A 24,211-nucleotide genomic window follows, 5' to 3' on the forward strand; every position below is an offset into this window, starting at 1 on the left:
CATGGAGTGCTGAATAATACTTTAATCTGCATAGAACCCTACAACTCCACATCTCCTTCAAAATGATACATAGACCTACCACACTGGCCAGTGGGATCAAATTTCCAGCCAAGAGGAACTCACTTAGCCATTTTGTTAAGTTCTGTCACTGAGCACTTTGCCTCAATGAGCACAGAAGCTTTTTGGGCATGGTTGACTAGTCCCTCCACTAACCCAATCATTATGATGACTAGCTACATGGTTCTTAATTAGATTCATTTTATTCAAATAAATTCCTTGCCAGTGCCTGTTCCCAGCAGTCCATCACTAGAGTCACCATCTTAACTGTAAGTGATTCAGGGTTCTCCCTCTGTAAACCTTCCAGATTCTAGTTTGCTGAAGCACTCCTAAATTCAGCAATAGCCATATGGTTGTTTGTCATTTGCAACTCATTAACTCAGTTAGGTGGATCCCCTGGCTAAATGAAGCCCAGGCCATGACTTTGATGGCTGCTAGGGCCAATTAACCTCCTTCTCATCCACAGGTCTCTACTTTTCCCTCTATCTTGGCCAGCCAACCTTCTTGGTAATCTGTGCCATGGGTGGCAAAAGAGGCTGGGCCTAATGGTAGGGCTAGCTTTGTTTGTACCTCTTAACTTCACACTCAGCATGAGCAAAAGTGTCCATTCCCAAGTGAAACACTAGATAGGAACAATGAGGATAAGTGGACAGAAATTTTTATAAAGATGTTTTCTCACTGTCCTCTTTCAGATTATCTTTCCTTTTCTCTAAGTCCTAGCCCCCCTGTCTATTAGCAGAATAGAATGTTCTTGATCTACCCTCTCCAAACTCTGACAGTAGTTATGTATATAGTCCTTAAGGGACCCCTCAAAATAGAACATTGAAGAAACTGAGTCCCAGAATGGGAAAGGAACAACCACAATCTCACCCAGTTTAAAGAGCCTCTCAAGACTTTCTTAGAAGGTAAATCCTGGATTGCAAGCAAATGGAAACATTTATAATACTTCCTCTGAACTTTATCGCAGAGGCAAAGAAAAACTTTTGAAGGTTTTTGAGAATGAGCATAGCTATTATGTAATCAAAAGAATGAGAATGTTAAAGCTGGTCTTCGTGAGCAGTTTGGACAGAAGGGGAAGGACAGTTTGCAGCAGCCCAAGCAAATGCCAGTAATAACTTCAAGATAGCTGGTAGTCATGGGAATATAAAGAATGGTGAAGACACAGAAAGGATGAATTAATTTCACTTCATGTTTGCTTAGGGCAATGGAAAAGTCACAGATAATGCTCAGATTTGATAACTAGGAAATTTGACAGAAATAGGGAAGTCAGAAAAAAACAGCTGTTTTGGAGGCAGGGGGCATCCGAGACAGTGTGAGAAATAAATACAGGCACAAGCAATGATAAAAACCCCCAGTCTAGTAACTGCAGCTCAACTCCAAAGGTGGTGATTAACTGATGAGCGATATGCCATTATCCAGACGACTCTGACTGTGTTCCTGTTAAGCATTCACCTATGGTTGATTGCGCAGCATGCATCCTAGTGGGCCTGAAAAATCCCGGGGTGTCTCCAGGTAGTTATACAACAATGTGTTCTAAAGCCCTCCTTGTCGTGTAGAAATACATAGAAAAATGTATGACTCCATAGTTCCTGAACAACTGCACATGTTGGAGTAATTTCAGCCACTGATGAGGAGAAAGGAGAGCGTGAGTTTAGAAGCCCCACCTGGATATGGATCCCAGCTCCAAAATTTACTAGTTATGTGCATTTATCTATAAGCACCTACCTCTCTGAGGCTCAATCTCCTCATCTGTTCATTGGGGATAACTACCTATGCCTAGGATTGTTGGAGGGATTAGATGTAATAATGTGTACAAGGGCTTAGCACAGTGCTGAGCCCAAATTAAGCATTCGAGAAACGTGAATTTATATTCCTATCCCAGACTTGACAGGACAAGTAAAAGCAGTTCAATTTAAAAACTGAGGAATGAGGGACACCTGCATGGCTCAGCCCATTAAGCATCTGACTCTTGGTTTCGGCTCAGGTCATGATCTCAGGGTTGTCAAGCCCCACATCGGGCTCTGTGCTCAGCATGGAGTATGTTTGAGATTCTTTCCTCCTCCTTCTCCTTCCCCCTCTGCTCACCCCACTTGTGCTCTCTCTCTCTCTCTCTCTTCCTCTCTCTTTCAAATAAATAAATAAAGTCTTTAAAAATCTGAGGAATGAGAGTAAAAAATTTACACATGATAATTTAAAAGAAATCTATCGTTCCAGCAATGACTTAAAGGTGGCATTCACCCATAACCCTTGAGAGATAGTGGTCACCCTCTGTAGTCTAAGATTCTCAGACTAATAGAGGATAGATGTGAGAGCTTGGAACCTTCATTTCCCCACCATCTCAGCTAGGTGATCTGTTTGATGAGATATGTCTTGAACTGAGTTTTAACAGATGAGTGGCTTATGGGGGAAGTGAGGCTTTTCTAGGTGTGGAGGGCAGCCAGAGTTAAGTCCTTAGAGATCAAAGATGCTAGAGAAGGCTGGGCCTTGCCTGAGAACTGTGTGATTAGGCAAGATGAATTAAGCCAGGAGTTTCAAAGCCCGTGTAAATTAGAATGGGCCCCAGAACCAAAGGGAAGTCTCGGCTAGATTTGAGGAGGATTTTTTTAAATTTTTATTTATTTATTCATGAGAGACACAGAGTGAGAGAGAGGCAGAGACACAGGCAGAGGGAGAAGCAGGCTCCATGCAGGGAGCCAGATACGGGACTCGATTCTTGGTCTCCAGGATCACCCCCTGGACTAAAGGCAGCGCTAAACCGCTGACCACCGGGGCTGCCCCAGAATGAATTTTTATCCAGAAAACACAGTAGAAACATCATTTCACATTAATATTGAAAGTTAAAACAAGAAATGGGTTGCAGTCATGGTCAAGTTGAATAAATCATTTTCTCCCTCTGGACTTCAGTTTCTCATTTATACAATGAAGAGATTAGGACCATCACTAAATTCTGGCTCATATTTGAGAATGCTAAGAGACTTAGGAGAATCCTGGCCATCTCAGACAACCTAACTTCTCTACAGTTCAGGCAAGATTCAGCCACTGTTCCGGAAGCCCAAGGCCTGTGCAAGATGAAATACTAGCCTCACCCATACTGTTAAATCCACTGTTGTATCCCCATTGGAAAAACTCAACTGAAAGAAAATAATCAAAAATGAGTTGATCTTAGTGATGTTTTTATGTGTGTGTTTCTTTTTTTTAGTCTGAGAGGGCACATGCAAATCCTTACTTTACCTTGTAAATTCTGCACATTCCACTTTGGGTGTTTCCCAAGCAGTTTTTAGACCACAGGATTAAGTCAAAGGGAACTTTCTTTCCTCAAGGGAGAAGTATGCTCTCTGCTGTCTTTAGGACTGTATCTTTAGCCCCTCTGTATCCTCTAGGCAAAAGCTTGCCCTTAATATTACCTTTGACAGCCTTCCAATAGTATCAGGATCAAGAAATTTCTGCACTTCCAGGCAGAATAAGTGACAGTCCTTTCCAATCACATCCAAACTCCTTTCATCTTGACATAAATTTGCCTTGACTTTCCAGCTCCTCTCTTTATTGCTGGTAGCCGGCACCCATGCCTCACCCCCAAAATTCGGGAATGTTAAGAGGTTTGCCATAACCTTGCATTCTTAAAATTAAGAATGTCAAAAATGTTTTCAGAGAAGTCACTGTCCAGATAAGAAATCTTTTTCTTTTTTTTTTCTTTTTTTTTTTTATTTATGATAGTCAGAGAGAGAGAGAGAGAGAGGCAGAGACACAGGCAGAGGGAGAAGCAGGCTCCATGCACCGGGAGCCCGATGTGGGATTCGATCCCGGGTCTCCAGGATCGCGCCCTGGGCCAAAGGCAGGCGCCAAACTGCTGCGCCACCCAGGGATCCCAGAAATCTTTTTCTTAATAGAATGCAGGAACATAGTTTCTGAGCTTAAGTCCCACCTCGGTCAATCTACCTTATTTCTCCATAGGCACAGGCCACAGTGTAAACTATAAACTACTGTGTCCAAAGGGAAGCCCAGGATGTGGATGCTTAATGCAAAATACACCCACTTCTGGGAACCCACTCAAAGTTCCTCCCCTGCCAGAGGAGGGATTATCAGGGCAGAGTAAGGGATTATCTTAATTGTGGCCACTAGGTTCTATTTGGAATAACTTGGGGAGAAGATAAACTGTGGCTGATTGGCAGCACTTCTTCCCTCAACCTGTAAGTGGGGCCCCCTTTCAATCATGTGTAAAGCGTTTCCACCACCACACAATCAGAGGTGCCAAGTGCATTATTTGGTTGACACCTATAGTCAGCTCTCCCCTAGCTGCCCATAAAGTACCTGCTAACACCCAGGCCACTCACTACTTGCTTTGCTAAGAGATTGTCACATGAGTACTGGAAATTACTGATTTCAAGGAGTTTAAAAGCCAAGTGAGGAAATGTTAAATAAGAAACCTATCAATGGGCACAATCAATCATCACATGACATCTTTTAAGAGCAGAGCAGTCCCCAGAACAGCTTTGAGATGACTTGGACCCTCTGTGAGTTTGCATTGCAGGCAGTGTATCCCAGGACAATTACCTAGATACCAAACAGAAACATGAAGTAATTGTGCTCAAGCATTGTAGTATCCATCCCCTTTAATCCAAATTGCAGTTGCCTTCTATTTTTTTAGTTCTTTTTTTAAAAATTGAGGTAAAACTGGAATATAGCATTATGTAAGTTTCAGATATACAACATCAGTATCTGTGTGCACTACAAAGTGATCACAACTAAAAGTCTAGTTACCATCCATCACCATACAACTGACCCCTTTTGCTCTTTTTTGTCCATGCTCCACCCCCACTTCCCCTCTGGTAACCACCAATCTATTCTCTGTGTCTTTGAAATTGTTTTTGTTTTGTTTGTTCACTTGCTTCACTTTTTTTTTTTAAGATTCCATATATTAGTATCTTTCTCAATCTGACTTCTTACACTTAGCATAAGACCTTCGAGGTCCATCCATGTTGTTTCAGTGACAAGATTTCATTCTTTTTTATAGTTGAGTAATATTGTATCATATATATGAATATATGATGGAATACATATATATGGATATATAGATACATATATACATATGTGCACATATATACCATATATATATATATTTTTTATTTATGATAGTCACAGAGAGAGAGAGAGAGAGAGGCAGAGACACAGGCTGAGGAAGAAGCAGGCTCCATGCACCGGGAGCCTGATGTGGGATTCGATCCTGGGTCTCCAGGATCGCGCCCTGGGCCAAAGGCAGGCGCCAAACCGTTGCACCACCCAGGGATCCCATATACCATATATTTTTTAAAAAGATTTTATTTATCTGAGAGAGAGAGTATGAACAGAGGGGAGGGGCAGGGGTGAGGGAGAAGCAGACTCCCTGCTGAGCAGTGAGCCCAACTTGGAGCTCGATCCCAGGACCCCGAGCTGAAGGCAGATGCTTAACTGAGCCACCCAGGCACCCCTATACCATATCTTTTTAATCCATTCATCCATTAATGGACATTTAGGTTGTTTCCATGTCTTGGCTGTCGTAAATAATGTTGCAGTGAACATAGGGGTGCATGTATCTTTTTGAATCAGGCTTTTCTGTTTTTCAGATAAATACCCAGAAGTGGAATTACTGGATCATATGGTATTTCTATTTTTAATTTTTTGAGGAATTTCCATTCTGTTTTTCACAGTGGCTGAACCAATTTACATTCCCACCAACAATGTATGAGGGTTCCTTTTCCTCTACATCCTCTCCAACACTTGTTGCTTGTGTCTTTTTTTTTAAGATTTCACTTATTTATTTGAGGGAGAAAGAGAGAGAGAGAATGAAAGAGAGAAACTTGAGCAGAGGGATGGGCAGAGAGAGAGAGGGAGAGAATTCTGAAGCAGACTCCATGCCCACCACAGAGCCCAACTCAGGGTCTGATCTCACAACTCTGAGATCGCCACCTAAACTGAAATCAAGAGTTAGACACTTAACCAACTGAGCCACCCAGGTGCCCTTTGTCTTTTTGATAATAGCCATTCTAACCTTCTAACCAGTTGAAGTGATATCTTATTGTGGTTTCAATTTGCATTTCCCTAAAAATTTGATGCTGAACATCTTTTCATGTGCCTGTTGTCCATCTGTATTCTTTGAAAAAATGTCTATTCAGATTCTCTGCTCATTTTTTAATCGGATTGTTTCATTTCATCGGTGATAAGTTGTATGAGTTCTTTATATATTTTGGATATTAATCCCTTATTGGATATATGATTTGCAAAAATCTTCTCACATTCAGTAAGTTGCCTTTTCATTTTGATGATGGTTTCTTTCACTGTGCAGAAGCTTTTTAGTTTGATGTAATCCCATTTTTTAATTTTTGCTTTTGTTTCTTTATTATCATTTTTTATATCAGACCTTGTGTGGTTGAGGATCAGAAGGCTTTTTTCTGGATGTTAAACAAATCTACTCCAGATGGTCTTCTAAATTTCCTCTCAGCTGACGATGCAAACCAAGTTTACTTTCACTCAACAACATTGATGTATTTATTTGGGCATGCCTTCTCAGCTTATGATGAGAATAGAGCTTTGTAATTCACCAGCAAGGGACAAAGTTCATAATGAAGAATAGGATGAAAAAGAAAAATGAAAAAGCAGGATTATATGCACTGCCAGTTTCAGAACCAACTTTAAACTCGACAAGTAGTCAGTCAGTAGTTGCCGCTTCGAGTGGGATATTTGAGTATCAGAAATACCTCAGGCTGCCAAACAATACCTCGCGCTTACTATGTCCATTTCTCCATTAGAGTTTGCCTCTTTACTTTCAGGCTTTGATTCTAATTTAAAACATAAATCCTTCATGGAAGGGGTCACAATTAAGCTTTAATCTGTCATGGGCAGTCTAGTATGAGTAAAGGGGTTGGTGTGGAGGGAGGATTTGCACTGGGAAAGAGGAAAAGGACATAGAACTGGGACACAGGGTTGGGGGGGGCACCTTCTGTTCACTGACTCCCAAATTAGCTAAGGTCCCATCCTAATAATGCAGCTGCAAGGAAGAGAAGATTTGCAAAGGGTCAGCTCTTAATTAAAGGGAAACTTAAACAAACACAATTATGAGGAAGAAAGACCTCAGGGAAATCTTAATTCACTAAGGGTAAATTGGGCCGGGCATGGGTGAATATTTGTTTTTATCCTGTTCCACAAAATCCACAGGCTGGCATCCATATGCAAACACAGAGGGGTTCTTGATCTTTCCATCTTGAGCTCCTCATACACAGAAGAGATTCTGCATTAGCATCTCAAATGTAGACAATCGCTATATCGATTTTGGTGAAAACCAAATGTGTTTAAATCAAGTTCAAACAAAAACAAACAAAAACAAAATGACAAAACGTGGATTCAGATGTTCTATAGGAATCTTTCCATGAATTCTCTTTAAAGAAAAGTACATTTGTGGGGCGCGCCTGAGTGGCTCGGTCAGTTAAGCATCTGACTCTTGATTTCAGCTCAGGTCATTATCTCAGGGTCATGAGACAGAGCCCCCCCTCCTGCTCTGCACACAGTGAGGAGCCTGCTTGAGGATTCTCTCTTCTACTCCCCTCTCGCTCTCCCCTCGCCCCTACCCCTACTCATGCTTTCTCTCCCTCTCTCTCTAAAATAAATAATTAAATATCTTTTAAAAAAGAAAAGTACATTTGTAATATGAATAAACATACCCTGAAGTATTTGGGCTTGAGTTCAGATTTTTGAGTATCAGGTTTCTTAGATATGACAAAATATAATTCAAAATAGCTGAATTGGGCTTCTCATCTCTCTCTTTTCTCTGTTTTTCTGCTCTTCACTTGTATCTCAGAAACCAACTTCATATTGCATATGTAGTTCTCCCATTCACTTACTTTGCCACCATATACAAGAAAAATCTGATATTCCATGAAGACCAAAGAAGTTGTACGAAATGAAGAGAGTGGTTCACATAAGTTTTGGGCTTAAAGCTCAGGTGAGCACTAGAGTAAGAGCAGAAGAGGGACACCTGGATGGCTCAGTAGTTGAGCATCTGCCTTTGGCTCAGGTCGTGATCCCGGGGTCCCGGGATGGAGTCCCACATCGGCTCCCTGCATGGAGCCTGCTTCTCCCTCTGCCTGCGTCTCTGCCTCTCTCTCTGTGTCTCTCATGAATAAATAAATTAAAGTCTTTAAAAAAGAAAGAGCAGAAGAGAAATTTTCATTTGCTTCCTTCCATCTCATATAATTTTTTGATGAACAAGGATATTAATTTCATAAAATGTTAAACTTCTGTTGATTAAAATATGTCACAGACAACATTAAATGTCAAATAAACTGAATTAAAATATATGTGATATATATTACAGACACTTAATATCTTTAATATATTAGGACTCTTATGAATCAATAAGAAAGCCATCAGGGTGCCTGGCTGGCTCAGTCAGTAGAGCATGCAACTCTTGATCTCGGGGTTGTGAATTCAAGCCATACGTTGAGCATAAAGCCTACTTAATAATAAGGAAAAAAATAATAATAAGGATAAAAATATTTTTTAGAAAAAATAAAAATAATTTTAAAAGAACACCATTAATATCACAGTAGAAATCTGAACAATGGAAATAAAGAGGAAATTATCAAAATAAAGAATAAACATGGACACAATTTATATTCTTTTTTTAAAAGTTTTTTTTAAAGACCTTATTTGTTCATGAGACACACAGAGATAGAGAGAGAGAGAGGCAGAGACATAGGCAGAGGGAGAGGCAGGCTCTATGCAGGGAGCCTGATGTGGGACCCAATCCTGACACTCCAGGATCAAGCCCTGAGCCAAAGGCAGACGCTCAACCACTGAGCCACCCAGGCTTCCAAAAAATTTCTTAAAATCATTAACTTAGTACTAACAATCAAAGAAATGCTAACAAGAAAGGGAATCTTTTTATATCCACCTATCAAATGGGCACATGTATTAGTCAATGCTAGCAAAGGGGCAGAGAGACAAGTACTCTTGTAACCTGCTGATGGGGACATAAAGTGATACAACCTTTCTGGAGGGCAATTTGGCAATATGTATGAATATGGAAATTATAATTATAATTTCCTATGGAAATAATTAGAGATGCTATATGAATGTTGTTATCCCAGCATTATTCATAACAGGGAGAGATTAGGAACAATTGAAATTTTCATATTGGGAAATGGCTAAATAAATATGTTTAAGGGCTGGAATACTATATAGCCATTAAAATCATGTTTGAAAACATTTAATAACATAAAACAGTGCTCAAGATATAATGTTAGCTTTTTAAAGATAGGACACAAATAGTACAATTCATTTTACTGAAAAAAAGGAGAACACAATATATTTATATAAAATAAAATGGAAGAATATATCAAATGGTAACAGTGGCTATCCTTGAGAAGCAGAGTCACCTATACTTGTATTTGATTTTTTTATTCTTTCTGTGTCTTTTCAGATGTCCAAAAGGAGCATGTATTAATTTTATACTTAGAAAGAAAAACAAAGATGCTATCTCAGAAGAGGAAAAACATTTGTAAAGTGTTTTGAATACATTAGGGTCTGCTTCCTACATATTCATTGTTCCCAGATTCCTTATCTACCACAGGAAGAAGTGATTCATAACCTTGGCCTGAGCCTTCTCTTCTTGCCTTTGTACCTCTTTTGCTTATTTCTGGAGGTTATAGGTCCCTTCTTGGATCATGCTTTTCTTACCCAGAACCTTTCCACCAGTCATGAAGGAAAGAAACCTATTTCCATAGCTCCATCAGTTAAGTGTCCAACTCTTGATTTCAGCTCAGGTCATGATCTTATTCTCCTGAGATTAAGCCCTACATTGGGCTCCTCACTCAGCAAGGAGTCTACTTGTCCCTCTCCCTCTGCCCTCTTGCTCTCTTTATCTCTCTCTCCTTCTCTCTCTCTCAAATAAGTGACTAAAATCTTAAAAAGAAAGAAACAAACAAACAAGCCTACTTCCCCATACCTCCTTGTATTAGGTAGCCATTAGAATAGGTCAACAGTTCTCAACCCTGGTTGTACGTGAGAATCACCCAAGGAATTTAAAATAAAATAAAGCCCACATCCAGGGTGAGGCTGGGACATCCATTTTTAAAAACTTCCAAGGTGTTTATAATGTGCAGCCAGAGTCAAGAGCCACAGAAGTAAGTAAAAATGCAGAAAAATAAAGTAATGCTTCCTTCAGCTGAATTCGGTTGAGTAACATAGGCAAGATGGACAGTGACCCCACACTCCACTGGCCTCTGAGAAAAACAGCCACCAGCTGTTCATTTGTTAAATGCATCGCCTAAAGATCATAAAGCACATCACCAACTTTCAGAGCCAACATGTGAAAGACCTCATGAGATTGGCAGACCCTAAAACAATGCTCAACATTCCTTTTCCTTTCCTTCCAAACTGGCTTGCGTGAAGGACACTGCCAAGATGCAACTGTGTTAGCTGGAGGGGGTAACACATTAAGCCACAAGCCATTCTTACACTGGCACCTGGAAAAGGACAGAATGCTGAGAGAATGGGACAGAAGATGGGCAAGTTTATCATTCTGTTTTTAGATCAAATACTAAATTTGTTCAGCATGGAGCAGTTTTTCATTTCATTTGTATAGTGAACGAAATCCTGACCTTCTCTCCCCCTGTGAAAATTATTTTGACAATTGTAGATTTGAGATATTTTTGTATCTGCTGCCATCCCTGTCATGAGGTCAACCCAACAGTCGCAGATTAAATTCTCTGGGAGCAGCTTCTGAGATAGAGATCAGCATGCTAAAGTTTACTGGGGAGTATCTTCACTACCAACACTCAAGGGAGAAAAAGAAGGAGCGGGTTTGGGCAGAAAGAAGGAGGAGCTGGGCTGTGATGCTGTCTTAACAAGGTCTCTGCCTACCCATCAGGGAGCTCTGAGGTTGAGATGGCCCTTTAGAGTTACCCCTTCTGGGGTAAAGGGGTTGTGCCTTTGTACCCTGTACTAAGCAGTCACTGGATGCAGGCTGCTCTGGGAAGGGAGCATGACTTGAAGCTAGGCAGCTTTCTTCAGCCAACAACCTTCCCAGAAGCTGAAGGAAAAAGCCCTTTGGTGCTAAAAGGACATCTAATGGTATAGCACAGCATCCCACACTAGCTTTTCCTACAATGGCTTCCTTGTTTAGCAAGAGTAGCCCAAAGACCAGTCCAGTAGGATTGGATTGGTCATAGCTGGGGCCCAGTTCCTCATCCATGGTCACCTTGCCATCCCTATACTGTCGTGCTTCTACATTATCTGGTTTGAATGCAGATGACAATCCAGCGTTCACCCAGTTACCTATGTGGTAACTCCCAGTCTTTAAAATGAGGAAGAAAAGAAGGTGAACAGCAACAGTGGTCTGGAATCAAGATGAGAGAATTTGCTGCTCAAACAAAGTAGCTTTCAGTATTGCAAAGTTGGGCATGCTAAAGCTCACACAGAGCGGAGGACAATTCTGAAGCTGCTAAAACAGCAGGCTTATTTTTACAAAGCCAAGGCTTTGTTAAGTACCTCACCTCCTACAAGCACCAACGCCTGCTTTTGCTCTGCCTCCAGTGACAAACTTTTCTTTTTTTTTTTTTCACCCTCAAGTCATATTTACTCTCTTTGGGAAGCTGCAACAGGCAACAGTCAAACTATAATAAATTAGGTACAAAAACAAATAAAACCTTTTGGAGGGGATTACTCATGGATATGTACTAAATTGAAGTGATCATTGCCCCCAGGGCTCTCAAGTACACAGCCACACGTTCAGGCAGACCCAGGGAAATTCTGCTTGGTAAAAGATACTGCAGGATGAAGCCACCGTTCTGACTTGCTTAGAAAATATGAGCAAGGCTCATAGCCCAGGAGGCCCCAGACTCCAGCTCATTAAAAAAATCAGTGGATTTCTCTATTTAATTTTTTAGTAGATAAGACATTCACATGATTCAAAGAACAAAAGTATAAAAAGATCTACAAAATCAATGTTTGTTAAAAGGCCTCTTATTTGTGGCAGTAGGCAGCATGCAGAGCTGCACTCATCTGTCATCCGTGTCTTTGAAGAGCTTATGCTCTGAGAGGACAGCATAAGTCATATTTTTAAATCTTTATTGTTTTTGTACTTACAGAAAATAATACCTGCTTCTTGTAAAATAGTCAAACATTACATAAATAAGTTGTGTGCAATGGATGTTCTTGGTAATCCTATACCTCAGAGATAACTACGCCAATTCCTTTGCATTCTTTGTGAGGTTTTTCTTTACAAAAATAAAATTACATAGTATAAGTGCTAGTTGCAGCTTTTTTCTACATAAAAATATATTGCAGAAGTCCTTTCTTTTATCATATAGAGATTGGGCCATCTTTTTAACAGCAGCTTAGCATTCCAAGTGTCTGGATTATAACTTTTTATCAAGTTTCATTTGGATTTTTTGAACACCTGTCATACAGTGCTGCCAATCGGCTACTTTACTGCTTGTAACTGACTTCCCTTGCATTTAAGTCTACTCATCTCTAGAGAAATGAATGACAAGTCAGTTATGGAAGCTTCAGGAGGGAGGAGAGTATCCACAAAGGTCTATATGTAGCAGAAAAAGAGACATGCAGATATAGTTGCCTTGAGCAGGTAACAATGAGAGTACTGGATAAATGTGCAAAACCATCTTCCAGGTTTGAGCGAATGTAAAAATAGGGGAGAGGTACAGACTGGTATGAGGTGAGGGATTAAAGAAAGGGAGACAAAAGCAGGTTGGAATGGAATGAATATTGATACATGGATGGTGAGTCTTTATGTAGCAAAGTTTTTATGGAGAGAACCAACATGCTTTAGTCGAATCCAAGCTCGGTGTCAGTTAACAAAATAATGTGGCGATTTAAAAATATTAGCAATCCTAGGCTGCCAAAATAATAGCCCATATCAAAGGAGGCAAAAATCCCATTGTCATCCATACCGGTCAGATCACATCTGATTTATCTGGGTCAATAAAACATTGATAAAATATCCATAAGGGAGATACAGAACGGTATGGGAAACTATCACTATGTCATAAAAGTAACTGTTGTAGGATTGGGACATATTTAGTCTGAAGAAAAGAAAAATAAGAGGAGATATGTTACCTGTCATTAAAAAATATGGACTGTCACATGGTAAAGGGATTAAACTTGTCTGGGTCACCCTAAGTGGTGGAATAGGACTAACAAATAGAAATGATAAGAATGTAGATTTTTGACTCAATACACAAAAATACTTGTCTTTTGCTAAAGGGTCTTTTAAAAAGTTTAAACATATCAGAGACTCCCTGATGTCATTTCCTTTCCATTATTATTCAGCCAATACTTCCTTCATAGATAGTATAGAAGTAAAATTCAACCTAGGCCTTGCTGAATTTCATAAATTCTTAATTAGGAGGATTCAAAATAATGAGACCTTATTGTACACTGCTTAAGAAAGATTTTCAAATACTTTAATCTCCTTCTTCCTGTTTATTTCTTAATCCCATGCTTTGGCCCCACCGTGTACCCTCAACTCCCACTGAAGCACAGAGAACACAGAAAACCCACACGAAAATGTAAATCTGAGAAATAAATATGCGTGGTTGGTTTAAAAAGAGTAAGAATTAACATTTAAAGCAATGGTAATTTACTCTGATCTGTAATTTTGAGCTCCTGTGCTGAAATTGCTCATTTGGAAATTACCAAGTGCTTGGGTCTCATTTGTGATCTTCTTCCTGCATACACCCAGCACACAAAGGAGTGATAATGACCGGCTGAGTCACTGCTGCCATCTCCCTGAAGCGTGCTCTCCAAATGTCAATACCATTTTCTATGGTGCAATGACGAAGATTCCCAACCATAGCTTGCTTACACTATAGGATGGGCCCTGGAATGTGTTCAAAGGGCACCATGATTTTCCTCCATCCTCTATTGCTCCAGTGACCAAATGGTCATCCCACAGATCATTCTGGCTTTGCAAATCACTCCCATTACCCATCTCCATTCGTTATTGCCTAAATATAAATGGAAAACAATTCAAATTTATGGGAAGAAGAGAGCTGCTTTTGACCATATCCCAATAAAATGATGTCTGTACTTGATGAGATTATACTCAGATTATGGATTCCTACCAGAAGCAAAAATATAGATATAATATTAGAGATGTAAGTACTCTAAAAGACCAATACACAAAAACGCTGTGCTATTTTGTGGCTCATACTTTAAGATACACTGTTCTTCCCATCTTCTCAAACCCTACCTCCAAAAGGGTTATCCAGAACTCAAGCATCACATCTTTATTGTCTTTCCCATTCAGCATAGGGTGTTAGTAGTTAATAGTTGTCAGATGTAAAATGACTAAAAAGGAATGAAGGATCCCTGGTAAATTTAATTAAGAAAGGGGAAAAACTCAGGAAGACTTAACATGATTGAACATTTTCATAATGTTGGGATCAAAGCACCAGCATGATATCTTTGTTATAGGCTGTCTTTTTCAAGTTTTCCTAGTTATTTTGTGTCAGGTTTTCTTAGTTATTTTTCTTAGGAAATATAATTTATCTTGTTGGATAGTGACATCCATGTAAGAATCAGCCATGTTATAAGGTTCTATCTCTACTGAAGCTATGTCTTGTTCTGAAGAATGTTTAGTGGAAGATGAAAGACATGAACTGCAACAGGAAACACTGAGGCCAGAAACAAGGAAAAAACTTTGGCTTTCATTCCATAGGTGTTTTGATAATGCATGTCAATCAAAACAGTTAGGTACTATAATTCAGCTGTGATTACTTAAGTGTAGTCTTGATAAATGACCAACCTGGTGCCTACAAGTTGTAGAATCTTTCCTTAAAGCAAGATGGAGGATGCTGGGTGGCTCAGTTGGTTAAGCATCTGCCTTCAGCTCAGGTCATGGTCCCAGGATCCTGGGATAGAGACTTGCATTGGGCTCTGTTCAGCGAGGAGTCTGCTTCTGCCCCCCTCCCTTGACCCAAATAAATAAATAAAATATTAAAAAAATAAAGCAAGATAGTGTTGCCGACTATCTGGATGGTTAAGACTGGGGTCATGAGTAAGCCTGCTTTCCACAGTGGATAAGATTGATTCAAAAGGACCCAATGGACTGTAACAAAAATGAAGCAGAACCTTTAATACCTAGAGGAAGAGTTTAAAAAGAAAAACATCATCGCTGTTCTTCCTTCTTTCAGGATTTTCCATTCTCCAAGCGATTATGGAAGCAGCAGTGCAAAACAACTGGCAAGTGACAGCCAGGTCCGTGGGAAACATAAAGGACGTCCAAGAATTCCGGCGCATCATTGAAGAAATGGACAGGAGGCAGGAAAAGCGATACCTGATTGACTGTGAAGTTGAAAGGATTAACACAATTTTGGAACAGGTATGTTTGAGATTTATGCCACCCCCCAGCCAACACGTTAAATCATCAACCACAGGCAGCTCCCATATGTGCTAATAAATTAAGTTAGCCAATAGACTAGATGGGCCAACAGTGTTTGATAGTCTCTCTAATCTTTTTTCCTCCTCAGTGGCTGCAGAAAAAAAAAAAAAGAAAAGAAAATGTAAGCTGTTGAAAATTGCATACTATGATTAATCTGGAAGTGTCTGCAATTTAATGCTACCTATCAGATAAACACACTCTTCTACACCTCCTTTTCATAGATCGCTGACTGCTTCAAAGTAATCCCCTTCCTTTTCCATAACTTCCTCCCAGTAGGAAACAGACAAGGGATTAGGCAGGGCAGAAGGGAAGGGTTTTGTTTCAGGGTGTAGTTGCAGAGTGTCAAGGCAAAAAACATCCCACCAGTTCCAGAGAGAGAGACAGAGAGAATGTGTACATGTAACTTAGACCCTTTTGTAAGTAAGATGGCATATGAAAAAAATGTTTATGGTTTTTAAAATGTGAACAAATTGAAAAGGAATTAAAGTGGGGGAAAATATAATTCAGTGGACCAAAAGGTATTCATTACTAAACTCAGATACTTAAATCTAAGACTAAAAAATATTAGAAGAAATGTTTCACCCTAAGCCAGATGGATACTCTATTTGGAGTAAAGAGTCAAATTGAAATGTGGTGAAAGTTTATTATTTTCCTTAGAAGTCTCAATTTTCCAGTTAATAACAAAGTGCCTCTGCTGCCATAAACAAAACTGTAGGGGAAACATTTCCATTCTAATGCGATCCCAGTGTACCTAAAGGCCAAAACAGCTTCAGAGATTGAAATTATAGTGAGCAGCCATTGCCTAGGAGAGCTCTTTTATAGCAAATTAAATATTAACAATTTGTCAGATATGCCCCCATAAGAAGAGAAAGCAAAAAAAAAGTAGGGAAGGGAAGAGGAGGAGAGAGGGGAAAGAGAGGGAAAGGGAGAGAGGGAGAAAGAAAGAGAGGAAGGAAGAGAGAAATCGCTGACCCTGCATTGTGGAGACACAAAGCCGTCCCCTTCCTGAGGATGGCATCACCTCTAGTGAATCACATCTCACATGAAATCTAGAGCATAGCCTGACTAAATCAGATTTCCCAACTAACATTCTCTTGAGCTGCCCAAATGATCCACCCCTCCCTTCTTTAAAAAAAAAAAAGCCTTTGATTTTCTTAGATCTTGAAAGTGAAGAATCAGGTCAGTGATGCTGGTGTATGTACTACATGCCCTCTAAAATTTTATACCAAAATAGCCTTTTAGTGGGTGACCTACTTAATAGCCTAAAGCACAAGAACATCCTCCTTGTTGCACTTTGTTTTCCTTCTTTTGTGTCAGGAACTTTGGCTTCTTGAATATCTCAAATTCTGTTAAATCTTCTGGGTTTTTTAGGGTCTTACACCGGAGTCTGGGATTTTTCAGCATGATGTAATAGAAAGTGCAGTGGGTAGAGCTCTGAATTTTATGTAGCTATGAGATCTTGGGCAATTAAAATATCTATGCCTCAGTTTTCTTATCTGCATAATGGGGAAAATAAAATTTGCTCTGTTTTACATGATTGGTATAATTGCTCCAAGAAACATAAACTGCTATAGAAAAAAAAAAAAAATACTCGGGCAGCCTGGGTGGCTCAGTGGTTTAGCGCCGCCTTCAGCCCAGGGCCTGATCCTAGAGACCCAGGGTCAAGTCCCATGTGGGGCTCCCTGCATGGAGCCTGCTTCTCCCTCTGCCTGTGTCTCTGCTTCTCTCTGTGTCTCCAATTAATAAATAAAATCTTTAAAAAAGAAAAAGAAAAAAACCTCATTATTACCAAACCCTCTCAGGAAATCTAAACTAACATTATTTTAAAAACCCATTCTCTTTTCATGTATCACATTCTATCTTCCTTTCTTCTATATGTCCATTCACAATATCCCTCAAAATGCTTTCTATACAATTTTTCAGGGAACATTGTTCAAAAAAAAGTTTTAGCAACATCCAGGTAAGGCTAAAGAGTTCATTTCACTTATTCTTTTTCCCCCTTTCAAAGAATTGTTATAGAACTATCAACTCATGATTGTTTGCTCTGCTATTTAAGGAATCTCTCCTAGGCCATAGGTACTATGAAGTAGGGGCCACGTTTGTTTTGTTCATAGTTATATCTTCAGTGTCCAATAGAGTACCTGGCACATAGTGTTGGATGGATGGGTGGATGAATGGACAGATGAATGAATGAATATTAATCAAGCACATTGCAGTAAGTTCCACTGTGATTTTACTATGCTTCCATCGAGGGGCAAAAAAGTACCTGCAGCCACATGATACTTATTAAAATATATTAAAATATATTAAAGCACACTTTTCTCAAAGGTTTAAGATGGTGGCTCTCTGCTCAAACCTATTCTGATGGTATCATGAATTTGTCATCATTTATTTTTTATGTAAAAATAGATTTCTCACTAAACAAATTATTTAAATTAAACCACAGATTCAACATGATGTTTCTTTAGAGGAAACATTTTTTAATGAATTGAATGCTAACATACAGAGATATCACTCTCTCATTGGTTCCTAACTATTCTTTTGACAAACTTATCCTAATTCACTATACAGATCCTGGTTAGAATGATGACATTTATAGTTCAATCAGTATCAAGTTCTTATAAAAGATGCCCTATCCAAACTGAGTGGGAAAAATTAGAGAGAGAGAGAGAGAGACAAACCATGAGAGACTCCTAACTCTGAAAAACAAAGGGTTTCAGAAGGGGAGGTGGGTGGGGGGATGAGGTAACTGGGGACAGATACTAAGGAAGGCACTTGATGGGATGTGCATTGGGTGTTATACTATATGTTGACAAATTGAAATAAATAAATAAATAAATAAATAAATAAATAAAAGATGCCCCTATCCTCCAAAGGTGTTTTCAACTTTGGAGGTTGAGGTTATTTTCATAGAAGGAAACCTCTATAGTCTCCCACAAAATGATACTTCATGTCACACAGTCTGAAGTAGAAGAGCCTGTTACACCACTATAATGCTATTCCCTACATATTTGATTTTGGCATAAAGTTCATCTTGTACTCTATATCTGATGGGTGTGAATGAAAATACATCAATATGGTGCCATTTTTCAAATATAAACAGTTTTTCAATATAATGTTATATAGCATAACCTCCCCCATTTCATGATATAGGTTCTAATTTCCCTGCGAATGTTCAGTTAGAGGGTGAATATAAATTCTTCTAACATTCCTTCCCAAAGCTCTTTTTTGAACTCCTTCCAACTTTCAGACTACGGCAGAAAGACTCAAATGAGGTACTAATATCTCTCTTTAACAGTTAAACTACAAGGAAAATATTCCAAACTTACAGCTCTAAGAATTAACATAGAAAAAGAGCTAGAGACAGATGAAAGAAACCATGAGAGATTGTCAGAGTTCACAGAGAATATTTAGAAACTGTAAATGTTGAATCTAAAAATGAAGAAACATTTTCTATAGGAAGATTTGGGTGTACTAGGATGAATGAACCACTGACCTGACCTGATATAGCATTCCTATTGCCGTATTGTGTGCATGAGGCCCTCCCTCCCCATTGGTGGACAGCTGCCTTAATGCAATGACCAATCTAAACATTCACTTTTGAAAAGGTTGCCTCTTGTGGACTTTCCTACCCATGACAGAATAGATCCTCCATCCCAGTAGCACATACCTGTGGACTGCTTTTGAAAATCAGGTCCCACAAAAGGATATGCCTCTGTTGAACATTTAAAGTCCATTTGGAGAGGCAGCATAGTAGAGAGTTTCAGAACATGGACTTTGGAGCCAGTGTGCGTGGATCCTGTCACTACTTGTGTGACCTGGGGCAAGTTATTCAACTCTCTGTGCCTCCATTTGCTGTTGTAAAATGGGAATGATAACTGTACACTAGTGACTTAATATATGCAAAGCTTTTACAAGGTGTCTGACACATAGTGTTTGTAGAGTGCCTTGGTGCTAAATGATGTGTTCTCACATACGTTATCTCATTTGAGCCTCACTATGGGAGGCAGGCAGGGCAGATGTGTTTATCCCAAATTTACAGATGATAAATGGATGCTTACAGACACTCCAATGATTTGTCCAAATGTGGTGCTCCGCTCAATCCCAGTAAGTGGCAAAGCAAGGACACAACTCAGTTCTTCTGACTCCTAGTCCAGTGGTCTTTCCCCTACACTGAACCACCTTCCTTAATTTCTAAGTCATTTATTAAATATTTTGCCAAAGCGAAACCCTAGATTAGGCTCATCAGATTATATTGCAAAACACTTGCAAAGCAATTGGAGAAGATCCAGAGAAGAGCAACAGAAAACTCTGGGAAACGAACTAGGGGTGGTGGAAGGGGAGGTGGGCGGAGGGTGGGGGTGACTGGGTGACAGGCACTGAGGGGGGCACTTGATGGGATGAGCACTGGGTGTCGGCAAATTGAATACCAATAAAAATAAATTTATATAAAAAAAGAGCAACAGAAAATGATTAAAGCATTAGAAAACAGGCCCTACAAGGAAAAGCCACATGGGGTTAGGGTTGTTTAGGCTAGTGAAAGAGAACCAAGAGGCAGTTTCATCAACACCCTCAGGTATAAGGAATTATCATAAGAGGGCACTGGCCAACTTCTCTGCCTGCCTAAGGACAGGACCAGAGCAAATGAGCTTAACTAGGACTAGATAGAGAGTCAGCATTTGAAAAGACTCATTACAGGGAGAGAGGAAGCTGGAAGAAAGTAATGGCTTACCAGTGGAGGCAATACGGAGCTGAGGCCATTCCAAAGTAGTGAAAAGTCAAATCTAGAATAGTTTTAAGATTTTGTTCAAGAATAGACAAATATTCTGAGTTAATTCTGTCTGTTGACAAGTAAATATCCTTATAGAAGGTGTATTTTAATGAACAGATAAGGCATTTCCTAAATTGCCTATCCATTGCATATCTAAAAGTTTATCTCTCTTTTTTTAAGTTTATCTCTTTAAAGACATCTAAACATCCCCCTTTGGGCTTTGCCATGTTTTTATTTTTTCCATAGATAATTCAAAGGGAAATCTCAGCATAGCCCCTGCTTGAATTATGGCATACACAAACTTGGCGGGGCCCAAACCAACATGTGGCAATGTGCTACTCTCAGGAAATATACAGAATATATGATTTCTCCTGGAAATATTTCAGGCTAAAATCACCTCATTGTGATGATATGAAAGGAATACTTCTTAAGGACAGAATCTTGAAGCAGGTCAATCCTTCAGGCTCCTTTCATTTGAGAACTCTGTCACTTCAAAGATGGTCATTTTAAGAGTGAAGCATCCAAGTTAGTAAGTCAGGTCTCTAGAGGCAACATTTTTTTTAAGGCAACAATTTAATCAAGATGAGCAATATTAGGGGCCCTTCTAAAGTATAGGGCTTTAACACAAAAGAGACAGTGCTCACTCCAGAGTATGTGTAGCAATTGGGGTCACTAGAGCACTGTTGTCAATGGCTAGACCTAGGTCAAGTGAATTAAAAATGTCATATATATATATATCTTTATGCCTACTTCTGGCCTCACCCTCCACTCAGCACATAGTGGTACCATTCAGTTCCTCTCCTCTGTTTGCTCCAGTTCTGTACCCAGCCCTTACTCTCAACATTCCTCGTGGAACATTTAGCTGACTTACCAGTCTATGAGACTGTTTGCATTAGCATCCCTTCTTCTTGAAATATTTTGTTTGTGGTAGAGTTGAATAAGCACCAGCCTGGGAATCAAATAGACCTGACTTCAAATCCTAGCTATATTACTTCTCTTTTGCATGACTTTGAAAAAAGTGACTTAATTTCTTTGAGGCTCAATTTTCTAATCTTGAAAGACTATTCCACTTCCTTTCTTTCATGGGATCCTCATGTGTTGTGAGGCTTCAAATAAGATCTGTGGAGGGCAGCCTGGGTGGCTCAGTGGTTTAGTGCCGACTTCAGCCCAGGGCGTGATCCTGGAGTCCCGGGATCGAGTCCCACATTGAGCTCCCCGCAGGGAGCCTGCTTCTCCCTCTGCCTGTGTCTCTGCCTCTCATTCTCTCTGTCTCTCTTAAATAAATAAATATCTTTAAAAAAAAAATCTATGGAGAGGACGGAGAGGACCTGACTCAGTGCTTGGCACCCAGTAGCACTCAATAACTGGTAACTGTAGCTATTTGCCCATGTGGGGCAAGTTTTCATGCTTGTGGAAATTAGTTATTTAGGGACTGTTGCTCAAGAACTGCATCTTCATGGATTCCCCAAGATACCAGTTCAATCTAGGGTCTTAACATGAGAACAGAGTTTAAGACTTGAGCTAGCCTCAGGTCTCACTAATATGAGATTAGCATGTTAGACGACCTCTCTATTTTTTTCTCTAGTGTAACATTGGGTCACACACATTGATTGATAAGCTCAAGGACTATTTGAGAATTAACTAGGTTTTTCAGCATCACTCAAAATAACTAAAGGCATTAAAACCTCAAGCTACCTATGACAACTGGGCATTTTTAATAACAAATAGGCATTAAGTGGTTACAAAGTTCCAGATACCACTTTAATCAATGTGTGTAGATATGTATGTTTATATATCTCACATCAGTTAATCTTCATATTAGCCCTGTAAGGTAGATGGGAATATTATCTCCATTTTACAGATGTGGAAGGTTATACAGCTAATAACTGGTGGAGCCAGATTTTGAACCCAGGGAGTCTGACTCTGAATGCTGTGAATCACTGCACTAATCAGCCTTGGGTCTGACTGAGGTTTTCAAGCAGAGTAGATTCAATAAGAGGTTATAAAAGATAAGCATCCTGATGAGGTCTAAAGCAGCTTTGTTTACAACAAGCGTTGTTAAACAACAAGCATTTCACAGATATTTTCTCCACTTGACGAGGATTCATATTCTATTAACACAGAATTGAAAATGTGCCCCTTAAACCTACCCTTTGGTAAAAACCTCATTTATGATGAACAAGTTCATTTACTTATGGTGCCAAAACAATCTAACTATGCTATGGGCCCCACAAGAGTAGGAATAAATTGTGAGAAGTACTTTATCAGAGTGATATGTAAGTACAACTAGCATTCCCATCTGTGTGCATTTCTTCTCAGGTAAAGAACCACAGTCTCCATTATATTATCCCAAACTGCCCTAGATGTTACCCATTTCCTCCTTCTCTTGCTAGGGAAAAGTCTGGAAGGAACAGTTCCTCTTCCCTTTATTAACCCCCAGAAAACCAAACATAAAATAAGACTGGTTCTGGGAAAGCATAAATGCCCGTAGGATAACTGTTTGGGATGGGTGCTGAGCTTTTCTGAGCCACTAGATTTCAGCAGCAGGCCCCCAAGGGTCATGTTTCTCACTCTCACCCACTATCACCCTTAAATCCAGAGGACTCCTCATAACACAAACAATAAAACAGAGACTTTTTTTTTTTCCTTTTTGGTCTTGAGATTTTTTGAATGGTTAGTAGCTGTTTGAGCATTAGGGGAAAAAAGGCAGAGGGACACATAAGCCAAATTGTGCTCCCCAGATCAGAGCACAAAGGTATACGGGGTTAAGGGGGAGTGGGCCAAGGGCAGGGGCAATGAAGGAGAAACTGACCACTTATGCAATAGGAAACGAGAAAAATGGCTGATTTTGTTTACAGTTGGCCTCCCCAAATCAGCCTAAGTGAAGAATCTTGCCAGATAAGTTTCTCCAGATAACTGTGCTCCCTCCCTCTGCACTACTTGAATGATGTCATTTTGGAAGACACATAGAATTGCTTGGCAACTCCACGTCAGAAGCCTTTGGGCTGGGAACTTGCTGTCCCTGGCTTCTTGGAGAACTTGACAGGTCCACCCCATCCCAGCTTCAGGTAGATCCAGTGACTCAGCAGAAGTTCTGAGCCCAGGGCCCTGCCCTACCCTAGCAGTGTGTGTGGATCTCACAGGTAGTAGTGCCGGACTGGGAGAGAGCCTGAGTCCTTGAGCGTCCTGACCTATTTCAAGGCATGGCCTGCAGCCTCTGAATGTGTAAAAGGATTTCAATCTAAAATGGAACTAGAGGATCTGAAACGGAGAATCTCACACATGCACCTTCAGGAAAATGAAACTTAAGAACTGAGAGAAAAACTTCCCATAAATGCCTGACTTCTCTCCAGACCAATGAACGTCCATCAAGAATCTCTTATCATCCTCATGCCAATTAACTTATTGCTTGGACCCTGACTGGACTTTCCCCACTTTTCACACTCCTTGCCCATAAGCCTACCACACACCCTAAGTGGGCTTACCTGTAGCATGCTACAGTTTGCATTCCCTGGAATTGCACTTCCTCTGCTATTCCTCCACAAACTCAATTTCTGGTAACTTGAGCTTGCCTTAGTTTTACCTCTTTATTTGGGTTGACATGTGGATAAACAGGCCAGGCCAAGGTATGCCTTGTTTCTGGACATTTTAACATTAAATATAGGGTATGTGGTCCTCCATTTGTATTCTTGGCGTGGGTTCCAAAAACGTTAGGGGTGAATCTGCTCCTATTCACCTATATCTCTCATACCTAAAAACATAAATGCCTCGGTAAAAATGTCCAGTTATTCCCAAGAGTAGGTTTTTCTCAACAGTCTACTTTCATTCTGTGTAAATGTAGCTCTTCCAGTTACCTATCATATTTGTTTGGTGAGGCAGGTTGAGGAGAGCGCTTTTTCACAGTAATGGAATCTCTTCCTGATTAGCCTAAATGCTGTGAAAAAGTTAAT

The 24,211-nt window shown here is 39.9% G+C and overlaps 1 protein-coding gene across 6 annotated transcripts in view; it reads left to right on the forward strand.

Moving 5' to 3' along the window:
• The window catches only part of GRIA3 (glutamate ionotropic receptor AMPA type subunit 3), a 281,171-nt gene that overhangs the window by 116,045 nt on the left and 140,915 nt on the right, over positions 1-24,211 (forward strand). For all 6 annotated transcript variants that reach the window (XR_005985642.1, XM_041740749.1, XM_041740750.1 and 3 more), the window contains exon 5: positions 15,243-15,430. Coding sequence is in view for 5 of the 6 variants with exons in the window: in XM_041740749.1 (XP_041596683.1) it covers positions 15,243-15,430 (188 nt within the window). In the remaining variant the exon portion in view is untranslated. The remainder of the gene's footprint in view (positions 1-15,242; positions 15,431-24,211) is intronic.

This window comes from Vulpes lagopus, chromosome X (assembly GCF_018345385.1).
Source record: "Vulpes lagopus strain Blue_001 chromosome X, ASM1834538v1, whole genome shotgun sequence".
NCBI lineage: Eukaryota > Metazoa > Chordata > Mammalia > Carnivora > Canidae > Vulpes > Vulpes lagopus.